This window comes from Melospiza melodia, unplaced genomic scaffold, assembly GCF_035770615.1.
Source record: "Melospiza melodia melodia isolate bMelMel2 unplaced genomic scaffold, bMelMel2.pri scaffold_34, whole genome shotgun sequence".
Taxonomy (NCBI): Eukaryota; Metazoa; Chordata; class Aves; order Passeriformes; family Passerellidae; genus Melospiza; species Melospiza melodia.
Window position 1 is genome coordinate 6,202,903 of NW_026948659.1, and position 17,412 is coordinate 6,220,314.

The 17,412-nt window shown below is 48.5% G+C and overlaps 1 protein-coding gene across 1 annotated transcript in view; it reads right to left on the minus strand.

The window, feature by feature from the left end:
* Window positions 1-17,412, minus strand: part of LOC134434253 (olfactory receptor 14J1-like) — a gene marked incomplete at its 5' end in the record, with an annotated part of 184,085 nt that overhangs the window by 12,469 nt on the left and 154,204 nt on the right. The window contains one exon of the mRNA XM_063182934.1: window positions 13,197-13,238. Coding sequence (XP_063039004.1) covers window positions 13,197-13,238 — 42 coding nt within the window. The remainder of the gene's footprint in view (window positions 1-13,196; window positions 13,239-17,412) is intronic.

Below are 17,412 nucleotides of genomic sequence, written 5' to 3' on the forward strand. Positions count from 1 at the left end.
GTAGTGAAAAGGTGCTCAAAGAAATCACCACACCGAACGCCCCATCCTTCGTTCTCCACATTACTGACTTGTTTCCAGGAAAACCAAAGGAAGACCCCTATTCCCCACACGCCACACACATGTACCTATCCTACTGGTGCCCAGCTTCAAACCCTGGGAAAAGCTACTGCAATCACCCAGGGTGGGGATATTGTGGGCACTAGGGCTGCAAAAGCAGAGTTACAGAAGCCAGACCGTCGGGGCCTGTGTGGGATCCACAAGAGCCCGAAAAATTCTTACATTTCACCTGGGCACCTACCGGCTGCAAAACACCCATCTTCCTCCAGGGAAGTTTTTATCGAAACCGTCATAAAATCCCTAAATTTCAGAAATGCACTGACTACAACATGGCAGTTTTGCAGCCAGATCACCCTAGTTGGGCCATAGGCAGAATGTGGACAGTAGTCCTTCAAGGGTCGAAAGAGAGAGTGAATGTGCGAATTATCAGGCTCCAACCGTTGGCACCCCGAGTGGTCAGACCCAACAAAGTGATTAAATGTGTGCAGAAAGGGAAAAACACGACCTACACCAAAGCCTTGCCCACAAGGGTCACCAATATCCCGACCAGCCGTGCGGAAATCTTTCAGATAGACCGCTCAGCCGGGTTGGACTCAGACCCAATCCTTCGCATGCTAGAAGCTACCTTTCTATCCCTGAACGAATCCAACCCTAACCTAACCAAATCCTGTTGGCTTAGTTACGATGTTAAACCCCCCTTTTACGAAGGAGTCGCTTTAAACACTCCCTTCAGTTACTATACAGCCGATGCCCGTCACCAGTGCAGATGGGATACCCCCCGCAAAGGAATCACCCTGAGTCAAGTCACAGGCCAGGGCAGATGGTTTGGCAATGCAACCCTAGCTAGGCGGAAAGGCAACATCTGCACCAAAGTTGTCAAGCCCGACAGGAAAAACAATAAGTGGGTAGTCCCATCCGCATCTGGGATGTGGGTTTGCCAGCGATCCGGAGTGAGTCCCTGTGTGTTCCTTGCCAAATTCAATGACTCTAACGACTTTTGTGTCCAAGTTCTGATTGTTCCTAGGGTCCTGTACCACTCAGACGAAGAAGTGTACCACCTTTTTGAGGAACCCAGCCATCTCCACAAAAGAGAAATAATGACAGGTATAACTATCGCAATACTGTTCGGCCTAGGAGCAGCCGGAATGGCAACGGGTGTCTCAGCCCTAGCGACCCAACACCAAGGACTGTCCCAGCTGCAAATGACCATCGATGAGGACCTGCAAAGGATCGAGAAATCCATTTCCTTTCTAGAGAAGTCAGTCTCCTCACTCTCAGAAGTGGTCTTGCAGAACAGGCGAGGACTGGACCTCCTATTCATGCAGCAAGGAGGCCTGTGTGCCGCCTTGAAAGAGGAGTGCTGCTTCTATGCGGACCACATGGGAGTCGTAAGAGACTCCATGGCGGAACTCCGAAACAGACTGGCTCAGAGACAGAAAGACAGGGAAGCCCAACAGGGTTGGTTCGAGTCCTGGTTCAATCAATCACCATGGCTAACTACCCTGATTTCTACCCTAATAGGTCCATTGGCAATGCTACTTTTAGCTGTCACCTTCGGACCATGCCTGCTGAACAAGCTAGTCTCATTCGTTCAGACCCGCCTAGAACAAACCAACATCCTGTTCATAGGCCGGCAACAAATGCTGTGAGTTCAACCAGGGAACACTGCCAGTCGCAAGATTTTCTAAACTTCCTGGCAAAAACTTACTCAGGTTTACCAAACCCCTTTTCCTTGGCGAAATTCAACCCTATACCTCATTTCATTTCCTATGTATATGACTTCCTCATTCATTTGTGAAAAAGGAGGGGGGAGATGTGGTAGATAGGGACAGGCGATCGGAAGATCACACGATGTGATGGAAAGTTGCAGGATTCCATTTCCCCTAATCCCCTGAGATAAGAGATCACCCTAGGAATGTAACTAGGAATGTATTCCCCCTAACGATAGTAATGCTGGTAACTTTCCACTTCTTACTAATCATAGATAGTACTGCAGACCCCCTCTGACGTAGAGAGACCCCTTAGACTATAAAACCCCGTGAGATGGGACAATAAAGGCCTTTGACCATCTACCACATTGGTATCTGCATGCTCTTTGGCTCGAGCGACCCTGGTGAGTTTGGGTCGCCGTGCTGCTCCTCGAAACCAGGTCGCTTTGCCTTACATCAGCAGGCAACACCCATCTACCCCGGGCACTCCATAGACCCTTGTTATACGCGCGCATACAACTCCCACCATCCCCCGCGCCCCGTTGAGCCCCATTATATCCGCGCCTACACCTCCCATCATGCCCTGCGCCCCATAGAGCCCCGTTATACCCGCGCATCCAATTCCCATCATCTCTCACGCCCTATAGGTCCCTATTATATCGGTGCCTACATCGCCCATCATCCTCCGCGCCACATTGAGTCCCGTTATATCCGCGCCCCATAGATCCCTATTATATCCGTGCATACGACTCCCAGTATCCCCCACGCACCATAGATCCCTATTATATTTGCACCTCCAACTCCCATCCTCCCCCGCTCTCCATAGAACCCCGTTATACCAGCGCATATATCTCCCATCATCCCCTGTGCTCCATAGACTCCCGTTACATCGGCACCCCATAGATCCTTATTATACCCGTGCATACAACTCCCATCCACCCCTGCGGCCCATTGATCCCATTATACCCGCGCATACAACTCCCATCATCCCCCGCGCCCCACAGATCGCCATTAATTCCCTCCCACACCCCAAAACCCCCCCAAAACCAGGAAAAAAACCCAAATTTATTTGACCACCAACACTCAGACACCTCCGAGCTCCCAAATCCTTTAATATTCACAATTTCCTCCTGTTTACCCTTTCCTCCCACACCGTTCAGCTCAGCGGGTTTGACTGAGCTCCATCTGCTCAATGGGTGTTTTTGGGGGGATTTTGGGTTTTTGGGGTCCCTCAGAGCAGGGCCCGGCCCCGCTGGGTGAGCAGGACCCCGAATCTCCGTTTCAGGGCCAGGCGGTGCCGCGAGAATTTGTCATCGGGGGAGAAGCGGGCGGGGTGGGCCGAGCGTGTGGGGAGCCCGGCCGGGGACACTTTCTGAGGGGAAAATTACACGAAATGCTGTAAAATACAGCAAAATCCTACAAATTACCCGAAATCCACCCCAAATCCCCCATCAGGACAAGCAAACTCCCCCAAAATCCCCCTAAAATCCTCAAAAATTCCCCCCAGATTCCTCTCCTCAGGACACCCGAAATTTCCCGCCAAATTTCCCCCTCAGGACACCCCAAAATTCCTCCAAAATCCCAAAACTGCCACCTCAGGATCCCCAAAATCCCACAAATTCCTCCCAAAATGCCCGCCAAATTCCCCCTCAGGACACCCAAAATCCCTCAAATTTCCCCAAAATGCCCAAATTCCCCTCAAATTCTTTAAATTCCCCCAAATTCCCACTCAGAACACCCAAAATCCCCCAAAATGCCCCAAATTTCCCCCTCAGGATGCCCAAAATCCTCCAAATTCCCCAAAAAAGCCCCAAATTCCTCCAAAAATCCCCCCAAATTCCCCCTCAGGACACCTAAAATCCCTCAATATCCCCCCAAAATGCCCCAATTTCCTCCCAAAATCCTCTGAATTTCCATCCAGATCCCCCAAAATTCCCCCTCAGGACACCTCAAATTCACCAAAAATGCCCACCCAAAGTGCCCCCTCAGGAGACCTAAAATCACAGAATCACAGAATCACAGAATTTCAAGACTGGAAGAGACCTATAAGATCATCTAGTCCAGCCGATGTTCTAACTGTTCAACTAGATCATGGCAGCAAGTGCCACATCTAGTCTTTTTTTAAATTCTTCAAGGGATGATGCCTCCACCACCTCACTGGGTAAATGATTCCAGTTTCTGACCACTCTTTCTGTGAAGTATTTTCTTCTTACTTCTAACTTACATCTACCTTGACGCAACTTGAGACTGTGTCCTCTTGTTCTATCCGTTGTCACCCGGAGAAAGAGGCCGACCCCCAGCTCACTACAGCCACCCTTCAGGAAGTTGTAGAGAGTGATGAGGTCACCCCTTAGTCTCCTTTTCTCCAGGCTGAACAACCCCAGCTCCCTCAGTCGCTCTTCATAAGGCTTGTGTTCCAAGCCCTTTATTAGTTTCGTTGCTCTCCTCTGGACACGCTCAAGGAACTCGACGTCCCTCCTGAAGTGAGGGGCCCAGAACTGGATGCAATACTCTAAGTGAGGCCTCACCAGTGCCGAGTACAGGGGAAGAATGACCTCCCTGCTCCTACTGGCCACACCATTTCTGATACTGGCCAGGATGGCATTGGCCCTCTTGGCTACCTGGGCACACTGCTGGCTCATATTCAATCGACTGTCAACCAGCACCCCCAGGTCCCTTTCCACCTGGGCACTATCCAGCCACTCCATCCCCAGCTTGTATCGGTACAGGGGATTATTATGGCCGAAGTGCAATACTCGGCACTTGGACTTATTGAAGCTCATCCCGTTTGATTCTGTCCATATGTCCAGCCTTTCCAAGTCTCTCTGAAGAATGCTACACCCCTCTAATTGATCTACACTCATTCCCAATTTGGTATCGTCAGCAAAACTACTAATAAAAGACTCTAAGCCCTCATCCATATCATCAATAAAAATATTGAACAAAACTGGTCCCAACACAGACCCCTGAGGGACACCACTGGTGACTGGTCGCCAGCTAGATGTGACACCATTCACCAGCACTCTCTGGGCCCGGCCATCCAGCCAGTTCTGAACCCAGCAAAGGGTATTCCTATCCAGACCACGGCCAGCTAGCTTGTGTAGGAGTATGCTATGGGATACAGTGTCGAAGGCCTTGCTGAAATCCAGAAAAACAACATCTACAGCCTTCCCTGCATCCACTAGCCGGGTTACCTGATCATAAAAAGTGATCAGGTTAGTTAGACATGATTTACCCCTCCTAAATCCGTGCTGGCTGGGTCTGATACCCTGGCCATCCTGCAAATTTTGCATGATGGCACGTAATATGAACTGTTCCATTATTTTGCCAGGTATAGATGTTAGACTGACTGGTCTATAATTGCCAGGATCATCCTTTGCGCCCTTTTTGTGAATGGGTATCACATTGGCCAGCTTCCAGTCATCCGGAACCTCACCAGTAATCCACGACTGTTGGTAAATGATAGAGAGTGGCTTTGCAATCTCATTTGCCAACTCTCTCATCACCCTGGGGTGGATCCCGTCTGGTCCCATAGATTTGTGAATGTCCAAACATTTCAATAGTTCTATAACTGCCTCTTCTTGGATAATGTGGGGACCATTCTGTTCCCTAAAACCATCTACCAGTCCAGACGGACGGGAGTCTTGAGGGCAAGTCATCTTCACTTTAAAAACCGAGGTAAAATAGGCATTGAACACTTCTGCCTTCTCCTCATCTGTAAATACTAAATTCCCACCTGTGTCCATTAAGGAACAAAGGCTGGTCCTACCTTTTTTCCTACTATTAATATATTTATAAAAACATTTTTTGTTATCCTTAACAGCGGTCGCTATCCTGAGTTCAAACTGGGCTTTGGCCTCCCTAATTTTTTTCCTGCATACTCTAGCAGCCCTCTTGAATACATCCTTGGAGACCTGACCCTTTTTCCAACTCTGATACGTCCTCTTTTTATTCCTAAGCTCTTCCAAGATCTCCTTACCCAGCCAGGCTGGACGTTTGGCCCGTTGACTGATCTTTCGGGATACAGGAATGGTTTGTTCCTGCGCCTTCAAGATCTCTGCCTTGAAGTAAGCCCACCCTTCCTGAACTCCTTTATTTTTAAGGGCGGCTTCCCAAGGGACACTCTGAATTAATCTCTTAAACAGGCCAAAGTCCGCCCTCCGGAAATCCAATGTACGAGTTTTACTCGTGCTCCTCCTAACATCGCCAAGTATTGAAAACTCTATTATTTCATGATCGCTCTGCCCTAAACGACCTCCAACCATCACGTCCCCCACCAGCCCATCCCTGTTTGTAAATAACAAATCTAATGTAGTCCCTTCCCTGGTGGGTTCATCTACCAGTTGTAACAAAAAGTTATCTTCCATAGTTTCTAAGAATTTTCTTGATTGCCTCTTGACTGCTGTGTTAAATTCCCAGCAGATATCTGGTAGATTAAAGTCACCAACAAGAACAAGGGTTGATGCTCTTGAAACGTTGCACAACTGCTTATAGAATAGATCGTCGACTTCTTCTTCTTGATCAGGTCGACGATAACAGACTCCCAATGTGATGTCGGCGTAGTTAGCCTTCCCCTTAATTCTTATCCATAAACATTCGACACCTTCTTCCTTTGTTTCAATTTCAATGGCATCGAAGGTTTGCTTAATATAAAGAGCTACGCCACCTCCTCTTCTTCCTTTTCTATCTCTCCTGAAGAGTCTGTATCCAGCCAATGTAGTACTCCAGTTATATGAGTCATCCCACCACGTTTCCGTGATGGCAACTACATCATAGCTTTGCAGTTGTACCATGGCCTCCAGCTCTTCTTGTTTGTTGCCCAAACTTCGTGCATTTGTATACATGCACTTCATCTGGGCAACTGAGTTCACCCCTATCTTACGTTTGCAATTCTTGGGCCTGCTTCCAATTAGCTCAGCTGGTTCCCATTCCCCCTTCGAGCTTAGTTTAAAGCTCGCTCAATGAGGTCTGCCAGTTCATGAGCTAAAATCCTTTTGCCCTTAACGGAGAGGTGTACCCCATCTGATTCCAGCAAAGAAGATGCTGTAAAAGTTTCGCCATGGTCATAAAATCCAAAATTATGTCGATGACACCAACCCTTAAGCCACTTGTTAATGATACGAATTTTCCTATTTCTTCCATCTTTATCCTCCGCCACCAAAGGGACTGAGCACATCACTACCTGTGCTCCTGCCTTGTCAATTACCTGACCTAGTACCCTGAAGTCCTTCCTGATTACCTTAATGCTCCTCTTCTCGATCTCATCACTGCCAGCCTGAATTATCAGCAGTGGATAATAATCAGAGGGCTGAATCAGTCCAGGAAGTCTCTCAGTAATATTTTGTACCCGGGCCCCAGGGAGGCAACAGACTTCCCTGTGGGATGGGTCTGGTCGGCATATAGGACCTTCAGTTCCTTTCAGGAGGGAATCACCTACGACGATTACCCTTCTTTTCTTCTTGGTACTAGAGGTAATAACTCGTGTTGCAGGTGAAACATAATTAGGAGGTTCACTAGGCAGACAATTCTCTCCTAAACCATCTAGTTGTATCTCTGGATCCAATATCTCATACCTGTTCTGTAGTGGTACTTGGCTGGATGATGGAGGGGGACAGATTTTTCCATTTTTACCCCTCACAGGGACCCATTCCCATTCCTCTTCATCCACCAAGTGCCCTTCTAGCGTCTGAGTGTGGGAGGTATATAAATCCTCAGTCTCTTGGTTAGTAACCTCCCTTAAAGATGATAGGGCTGAACTCCACCAATCTATTTCCTTTTCACTTTCCCTAATACTCCTTAATCTTTCTACTTCCTCCCTAAGCTCAGCCACCATTAAAAGGAGGTCATTCACTTGTTCGCAGCGTAAACAGTTCTCCTCCACAGCACTCCCTGATGCCACCAATAAACTCAAACATTCTGAGCAGGGGTGCGTCTGTACACTCACGTCCTTTTTGGAGGGCCCAACTTGATCACTTACACCAGCCACAGCTTTTGATCTTGTAGAAACCATTATTAACAAACACCCCAGAAACAACCAGACGGCAGGGGATTCAAAATCCGGAGGTTCAGGAATCCGGGGATTCAGGATATCCGAGAGTTTAGGAATCCAAGGATTCTAAAATCCGAGGTTACAGGAGTCTAGGGGTTTAAAAATACAGAGATTTGGAAATTAAGGATTTAAAAATCCGATGTTCCAGAGTTCCAGGAATTCTCCAGCAGCAAGTTGGCACCACAAAGCTGCTAAGGTAGTAACAGAGACTCTTCAAGGGATGCAGAATGCAGGGAAGGGAGCAAGGCACAGCTCCACAGAACAGCTCCACGACACAACTCCGCGGTACAGCTCCGAAGCTCACCTCCGCAGCACAACTCCGCGGCACACCCCCACGGCACAGCTACACGGCCTAGCTCCGCGGCCTAGTTCTGCGGCACAGCTCCGCGGCCCAGCTCCGAGGCCCGGCTCCGCGGCACAGTTCCGCAGCACAACTCCGCGGCCCAGCTCCGAGGCCCGGCTCCGCGGCTCAGCTCCGCAGCACAACTCCGCGGCTTAGCTCCGAGGCCCGGCTCCGCGGCTCAGCTCCGCAGCACAACTCCGCGGCCCAGCTCCGAGGCCCGGCTCCGCGGCTCCGCGGCTTAGCTCCGAGGCCCGGCTCCGCGGCTCGGCTTCGCGGCTCAGCTCCGCAGCACAACTCCGCGGCCTAGCTCCGAGGCCCGGCTCCGCGGCTCGGCTCCGCAGCACAACTCCGCGGCCTAGCTCCGAGACCCGGCTCCGCGGCTCGGCTCCGCAGCACAACTCCGCGGCCTAGCTCCGAGACCCGGCTCCGCGGCTCGGCTTCGCAGCTCAGCTCCGCAGCACAACTCCGCGGCCCAGCTCCGAGGCCCAGCTACAAGGCCCGGCTCGGCGACACAGCTCCGCGGCACAGTTCCGCGGCACAACTCAGCGCAGGGACACTGTCTTGTCCGCCATTAAAAAAAAAAAAAAAAAAAAAAAAAAAAAAAAAAAAAAAAAAAAAAAAAATCCCACAAATTACCCCAAAATCTCCCAAATTTCCCCCTCAGGACACCTCAAAATCCCTCAAAATCTCCCAAATTCCTCCCAAATTTCCCCTCTCAGGACACCCAAAATCCCCAAATTTCCCCTCTCAGGACACCCAAATTCTCCAAAATCCCCTCAAATCCCCCCCTCAGAACACCCCAAATCCCTCAAATTTCCCCAAAATCTCAAAATTCCCCCCAAATTTCCCCTCAGGACACCCCAAGTTCCCCAAATTCCCCAAAAAATGTTCCAATTTCCCCAAAATCTCTGAAATTCCCCCTCAGGACACCCAAATTCCCCCCAAATACCCCAAAGTTCCCCCTCAGGACACCCAAAATCCTCCAAATTCCCTCAAATCCCCCTTGAGGACACCCAAATTCCCATAAACTCCCCCTCAGGACACCAAAAATCCCCCAAATTTCTCTAAAATCCCCCAAATTCCCCCCTCAGGACATTGAAAATCCTCAAAATTCCTCCAAAGTCCCCCAAATTCCACCTTAGGACACCCAAAATTCCCCCAAAATGCCCACACTCAAACTCCCCCAAAATCCCCCTCAGGAAACCAAAAATTCCCCAGAATTCCCCCAAATTCCCTCAAAAATCCCTGCTCAGGACACCCAAAATGCCTCAAATTGCCCCCAAATGCCCCAAATTCCCCCCTCAGGACACCCCAAACCCCCCAGTTTCCCCGAAAATCCCCAAATTTTCCCCTCAGGACAACCAAAATCCCCCAAGATCCTCCAAAATCCCCCCCAAATTCCCCAAAATCTTCCAAATTCCCTCTCAGGATCCCCCAAATTGCCCCAAAATCCACAAACTGCCCCTCAGGACACCCAAAATCCCCCAAATCCCCCAAATTCACCCAAAATCCCCAAATTCGTCCCAAAATTCTCTCAATTCCCTCAAATTGCCCCTCAGGACATCAAAAATCCTCCAAAATTCCCCAGATTCTCCCCAAATTCCTCCAAAAATCCCCCAAATTCCCCCCGAGGACACCCAAAATCCACAAAAATCCCCACAAGATTCCCCAAATTCCCCCAAAATCCTCCAAAACCCTCCCAAATTCCCTCAAATTCCCCGGAATCCCCTAAATTATCCCTTCAGGACACCCCAAATCCCCTCAAATTCCTCCCTCAGGACACCCCAAATCCCCCCAAATGCCCCAAATTTCCCCAAAATCCACCATCAGGACCCCCAAGCTCCCCAAAATCCCCTCAAATTTCCCCCAAATTCCTCAAAATTTCCCCCCAAATTCCCCAGACACTCAAAATCCCACAAATTCCTCCCAAATGGCCCCCAAACCTCTCAAATTTGCCACAAAATCCTCCAAATTCCCCCCAAGGACACCCAAAGTCCCCAAATTCCCCTCTCAGAACCCTCAAATTCTCCCAAATCCCCTCAAATTCCCCCCTCAGGACACCTAAAATCCCTCAATATCCCCCCAAAATGCCCCAATTTCCTCCCAAAATCCTCTGAATTTCCATCCAGATCCCCCAAAATTCCCCCTCAGGACACCTCAAATTCACCAAAAATGCCCAAAGTGCCCCCTCAGGAGACCTAAAATCCCACAAATTACCCCAAAATCTCCCAAATTTCCCCCTCAGGACACCTCAAAATCTCCCAAATTCCTCCCAAATTTCCCCTCTCAGGACACCCAAATTCTCCAAAATCCCCTCAAATCCCCCCCTCAGGACACCCAAAATCCTCCAAATTCCCCCAAAATCCCCTCTAAGGACACCTGAAATCCTTTAAATTCCCCCAAATTCCCTCAAATTCCCCCTCAGGACGCCCAAATTATGCCAGAATTCTCCAAAATCCCCCAAATTCCCCCTCAAGACAACAAAAATCTCCCAAATTCGTCTCAAATTCCCCAAATTCCCCCCTCAGGACACCCAAATTCCACCAAAATCCCCAAAAATTCCCTGTCAGAACATCCAAATTGCCCCAAAATGCCCTCAAATTTCCCCCTCAGGACACCCCAAATCCCTCAAAATCCCCAATTCCCCCCAAATGCCCCAATTTCCCCAAAATCTCCCAAATTCCCCCCTTCAGGATCCCCCAAATTACCCCAAAATCCACAAACTGCCCCTCAGGACACCCAAATTCTCCCAAAATTCTCAAAAAAAAAAAAGAAATTTCCCCAAAATTCCCTCTCAGGACACCTAAAATCCCTCAAATTCCCTCAAAATCCCCCAAAATTCTCCAAAATCCCCCAAATTCCTCCTCAAGACAACAAAAATCCCCCAAATTCCTCTGAAATTCCCCAAATTACCCCTCAGGACACCCAAAATCCACAAAAATCCACAAAAATTCCCCAAAATCCCCTCTAAGGTCACCTAAAATCCTCAAATTCTTTCAAAATCCCCCAAATTCCCCCTCAGGACACCCAAAATCCCTCAAAATCCCCAAATTTCCCCCAAATGCCCCAATTTCCCCAAAATCTCCCAAATTCCCCCTTCAGGGTCCCCCAAATTACCCCCAAATTCCCCCTCAGGACGCCCAAAATCCCCCAAATTCCCCCCAAATCCCTCAAAATCCCCAAATTCCTTCCAACTTTCCTCCAAATTCCCTCAAATTCCCCCTCAGGACATCAAAAATCCTCCAAAATTCCACAGATTCTCCCCTAATTCCTCCAAAAATTCCCCCTCAGGATACCCAAAATCCACAAAAATCTGCACAAAATCCCCCAAATTCCCACAAAATTCCCTCTAAGGACACCTAAAATCCTCAAATTCCCTCAAAATCCCCCAAATTCCTCCAAAACTCTCCCAAATTCCCCCCTTTGGACACCAAAATCCCCCAAATTCCCATTTTTAGTCCCGAATTTTCCTTTCTGGGATCAAAATTCTCCATTTTAGTCCCAAATTCTCCCCTTTTTCACCCCAAAATTCCTTTTCTTGGACCCAAACTTTCCATTCCTTGATACAAATTCTCCTTTTTTAGTCCCCAATTTTCTCTTTTGGAGCCCAAATTTTCCCTTGTTTCAGCCCAAATTCCCCTTTTGGAGTTTTATCTTCCCACATGAGCACCCAAATTCCCTTTTTTGGTACAAATTTCCCATTTTTGGCTCCAATCTTCCCACCTGAGTGCCCAAATTCCCATTTTTAGTTCCAATTTCTCCCTTTTTGGACCAAATTTCCCCTTTTTTAGTCCCAAATTTCCCTTTTTTCAACCCCAAAATAAAAAAAAAGGGGGGAATTTGGGACGAAAAAAGAGAAATTTGGGTCCTAAAATGGAGAATTTGGGTCCAAAAATGGGAATTTGGGTGCCCCGATGGGGAGATTGGAGCCAAAAAAGGAATTTTGGACTAAAAAAGGGAAATTTGTGCCCCCAGAATTTTCATTTTTGGCCCAAATTTCTCCCTTTTAGACCAAAATTCCCCATTTCTAGTCCCAAATTTTCCCTTTTTTCACCCCAAACTTTCCCTTCCTGTACCCAAATTCCCATTTTCAGTCCCAAATTCCAATTTTTGAACCCAAATTCTCCTTTTTGGGGGCACAAATTTCCCTTTTTAGAACCAAAATTCATTTTTTGGGTCCAATCTCCCCATCTGGGCACTCAAATTCCCATTTTTGGACCCAAATTCTCCCTTTTTGGTCCCAAAATCCCCCTTTAGACCCAGATTTCCCTTTTTTAGTCCAATTTTCCCCTTTTGTAGACCAAAATTCCCCTTTTTTAGATCTATACTTCTCATCTGAGCACCCAAACTCCCGTTTTTGGTAAAATTTTCCCTTTTTTGGACCCAAATTCTCCCATTTTCAGCCCAAATTCGCCATTTTTGGACCCAAATTTCCCTTTTTTTATACCCAAATTCTCCCTTTTTGGACCCAAATTCTCCTTTTCTGGTACAAATTTCCCTTTTTTGGACCCAAATTCTCCTTTGTTAGTCCTAAACTCCCCCTTTTTTAGTTGCAAATTTCCCTTTTTTTAGTTCCAAATATTCCTTTTCTGGTACAAATTTCTCATTTTTGCCCAAAATTCTCCATTTTAAACTCAAATTCTCCATTTTTAGCCCCAAATTCCCTCTTTATGGACCCAAATCCCCCCTGTTTAGTCCCAAATTCCGCTTTTTTTGTCCCAAATTTCCTTATTTTATTCCCAAATTTCCCTTTTTTAGTCCCAAATTCTCCCTTTTTAGTCCCTATTTCCCCATTTCCAGTCCCAAATTCCCATTTCTTATTCCCAAATTCCCCTTTTTTCTAACAAATTTCCCCTTTTCGCCTCACAACTCCCGTCCCAATTCCCCCCTCAGCCCACCCAACCTCTCCCTCATCGCTCCCAAACCGCTCCCAAGGCACCCAAACCCCGCGGATCCCCCCAGAACCCTCCCCAAAATCCCCAAAACCGCCCAAAATTGCCCAAAATTTGCAAAAATCGCCCCAAAATCCCCTCGGTACCTTGAGGGTATAAACGCGCTCCCCGCGCTCGTTCTCGTAGCACTGCAGGAACATGGCGGTGGTGGCGGGAAACAGAACCGGAAGTCACCTCAGGATTGAAGGAGATGTGGGCGGGGTTTGTAGGAGAAGTTAGAGGAGGGGGTGATGGGAAATGTAGTCCCAAAAGGGAGCTGGAGTAAAGAGGGGAAGTGGGCGGGGTTTAAAGCGGAAGTTGCGAAGGGGGTAATGGGAAATGTAGTCTTTAAATGGAGCAAAACTACAGAAGGGAAGTGGGCGGGGTTTGTAGCAGAAGTGAGCGAAGGGGATGATGGGAAATGTAGTCCTGAAAGGGAGCGGGAAAACAGAAAGGAAGTGGGCGGGGTTTGCAGCGGAAGTGAGCGAAAGGGATGATGGGAAATATAGTCCCAGACGGGATCGGAAGAACCGGGCGGAAAAAAAGACGAATTTGGGACCAGAAAGGGAAAGTTTGGGTCAAAAAAGGAGAATTTTGGTCCAAAATGGGAATTTGTGCCCAAAAATGGGAATTTGGGCACTCAGGGGAGGTTTGGAGCCAAAAATGGGAATTAGGGTTGAGGAAAAAAGAATTTGGACCAAAAAAGAGGAAATTTAGGTCCAAAGAGGAGAATTTGGGACTAAAAAATGGAAATTTGTGCACAAAAAAGGGAACTTACGCAACAACAAGGGGAAATTGGGTCAAAAAAATGGGAATTTGGGCTGAAAAAAGGGAACATTTGGGTCAAAAATGGAGAATTTGGGACTAAAAAAGGGAATTTGGGTCCAGGAAGGGAAAGTTTGGGTCAAGAAGAAGAATTTGTGTCCAAAAATGGAGAATTTCGACCAAAAAAGTGGAATTTGGATGAAGAAAATGGAAATTTGTGCCCAAAAAGGGAAAATTTGGGTCCAAAAATGGGAAATTTTGTCCTAAAAGAGAAATTTGGGTCCTAAAAGGAGAATTTTGGTTGAAAAAAGGAGAATTTGTGTCAAAAAAAGGAATTTGGGCAACAAAAAGGAGAAATTTGGACCTAAAAAAGGGAATTTGGGTGAAAAGAGGAAAAATTGTGGCCAAAAATGGGAATTTGGGTGCTCAGATGGGAAGTTTGGACCCAAAAAATGGAAATTTGGGACTAAAAAATTGAAATTTGTGCCCAAAAAAGGGAATTTGAGCAACAAAAAGGGGAATTTGGGCTGAAAAAAGGGAAAATTTGGGTCCAAAAAATGAGAATTTGGGACTCAAAAAGGGATATTTGTGCCCCACAAATGGGAAATTTGGGTCCAGGAAAAAAGAATTTGGACAAAAAAAGGAAATTTGGGGAGAAAAAAGGGGAATTTGGGGCCAAAAAGGGAACGTTTGGGCTCAAAAAGGGGAATTTGAGCAACAAAAACCGTAAAGTGGGTAAAAAAAAAGGGAATTTGTGCTGAAAAAAAGGAAAATTTGGGTCCAAAAATTGTAAATTTTTTGTGGGAAAAAAAGGGAATTTCGACGCAAAAAAGGGGAAATTGGGCTGATAAATGAAGAATTGTCGCAGAATGAGGCCTTTGTCGGGGATGAGCCATTTGTCGGGTGCAGGGAAAACTTGGACACTCAATATGAGTCAGCAGCAAGTTCCGTTTATTGAAGAGAGCATCAGACACTTATCCAGCAAGTAATGAGCTCATGAATATTCTGTGAGCCAAGCGATCTATTGGTTAAACTAAACATCAATTCTCCCTCATTCCTTTGGGCCTACGTTCTCTATTTCCCACGTCTCTCTGTCCCCTCGTTATCATACCCAGCTAGGCCCAAGGACGCGCTGTCTTGCAGGTTCAGGACTCGGAATTAGCAACAGCCTTGTGCTTTTCCAGTCTCTAGTCAGCGAAATTCCCAACAGGTGGGGACGGAGGACAGCAGAGGAGAACCCTGGGAGGGACTGAAGGGTGGTGTAAGAGAGGGTGAAGCCTTTTGACATAGTAGAGAAAAGCAAGAAAAAGCCCAAATTAATGCCAAGGGCACCTGGGGAGGCCCAGATTCAGAACAAATGTTTTGCGGAGAAAAGTAGAAACCTCACAACTTTGTAAAAGTTGTAAAGCCCGGTATGCTTTTATTACGACGCGCGCCAGACGCAAGCTCCCAAAAAGGCAAGCGTGCCTCTGAAGACCTCGGGTCTTCTTTTATCCCCCTTCCAAATGCATATGCATACAGTTTCACAATAAGTTCATACATATTCATTCCTTGTGACATTTAGCACCAGTTCTTCTTTATCAAAAGAATTTCTATGTCTGGGGCAGATTGACCTTGTGGTCATTTCTGTCTTTCTTTCTCTGCCTCCTTGTTGTCTCTAAAAGGCGGCTTTTCCTTCAGCTTTGGCTCCACAGACCCCTCACCTCTTCCAGACACTTCACCTAATTAAGAATAAATCTTTACTCTGTCTCACAAAGACAATGGAGTTTCTCTCCCAGGGCAGGGCTGTGGTGCAGCACATCACCCAGAAGGAGCCTGGGCCAGCCCCAGGCTTTGTGTGGGCAGGCAGAGGCAGGCAGGAGGCAGAGCTGTCAGCAAAGGAAGGGGCCAGCCAGGTGGGGCAGACGGGGGATGCCGACAGCCTGCAGGGACAGAGGCGCAGGGCAGGGACACCGTGGGACAGCCTGGGCTGCACAGGGCACAGGCATGGGCAGCAGCTGCAAGACAGCCCTGCCAGAGCCAACTTGGGCAGCACTTTGGCCATGGCTGCTGGGCCTGGGCCTGAGGCAGGAGCAGGAGACAAGTGACCCTTGCAGGCCTGGGGCCTCATTGCCTCCTTGTCCCTGCTCAGCAGCCCTGCAGGGGCCGTCCCATGCTCCTGCCCTTGCCATTGCACATCCCCACATGCCAGTGCCCATCCCGGCAAGAGCCCTGAGCAAGGAGGGAGGGACAGCATCTGCCTGGCCAGGGGCTGGGGCTCAGGCCTTGGCCCTTGGCATTCCTCAAACACATCCAGCTTTGCTCAGCCCCAGAGACACCTTGGCCTTGTTTGTCCCCAGCTGTCATCACTGCCTCCAGTGTTCTGCTCTAACTGGAACCTGGGGACACTTTCTCAGTTGTGTCCATCGGTGGGACTCATTTAAACTTCAAGAAACTTCAGAGCTTCATTTTAAATTTGAGTTCTTGAGAAGTTTTTTGAGCACTCTCTCAGGGACTGAGTCTGATGTAAACAACACCAGATCCCCTAGAGGCTCATTAAATTCCTTGTGCTGTTTCTGTGCTGCTGAGCTTTAAAGGAACAGCTCTTCCCAGGGCCAGCTCCTCTCCCAGCCCAGCAGGGCTGAGGGCTCTGCCTGCAGGCACTGAGGGGACAGGAGCCAGGCCGAGACAGGCTGAAGGCAATCAGGATTGGGAAGACATTGAGCTGAGACTTCACTTGGGGGAAGATCTTCACAGCCCTGTGCATGGTAAGTGTGTGGCTGCAGGGCAACGTCCCCTGTGCTCCTGGAGGGATCTCCTGCAGATGACCCAGGACAGGACTGATGTGACTGTAAGGATGCTCTGCTGCTCTTTCTGCTTTGGGGGAGGCTGTGCTGCAGAGCAGGGCTGTCCTGGGCAACGTCAGAGGGACAGGACAGGACGGCTCCTGCTGCCAGGGACGGCTGCAGGGGGTGAAGCTGGGGCTGCAGCCAGGGCTGCTCAGAGCTCCAGCTCATGCCCAGGGTGATTTTCATGAGCTCATTCATGGCTGGATTTTCCTGCTCGTGATCCCTCTGCTCTCAGCAGTCTCTCCTGGCTGCCCAGGGTAACACAGGAGTGGATTTCAGAAAGGTGCAAGTGCAGGGCAGCTGGAACAGGAGAGAGGGCAGAGCAGCTCCCCTCAGTCTGCACTAAGCTTCAGACAACCCTCCTGCCTCCCTCGACTCTTTGTTCTCCCCAGGTGCAGCAGAATCCCTCGCTCTGCCTTCTGTTATCCCCATCCCTTCACCCAGGCAGTTCTGCAGCCTTACAGGAAGATTCTTTATCCAAGCCTGAACACCAGGACTGGGCCCTGCCCTCACTGTTCCCCTGCATTGACTGGGGGTCAGGGCTGACGCCCAGGTGTCCTGTAGGCCAAGGTCCAGCTCCTCACACAGCATTGGCCAGCAGCAATCAGGGCTCCAGCAACAATAGTGAAGGAAGATTCCTAGACATACACAAGGGGGAGGTGCTTAGTGGAAAGAAAGAGGCTACGACAAAGAGTTGTGATTTTTCTGTGAGAAATTTCCCCTCCATTGC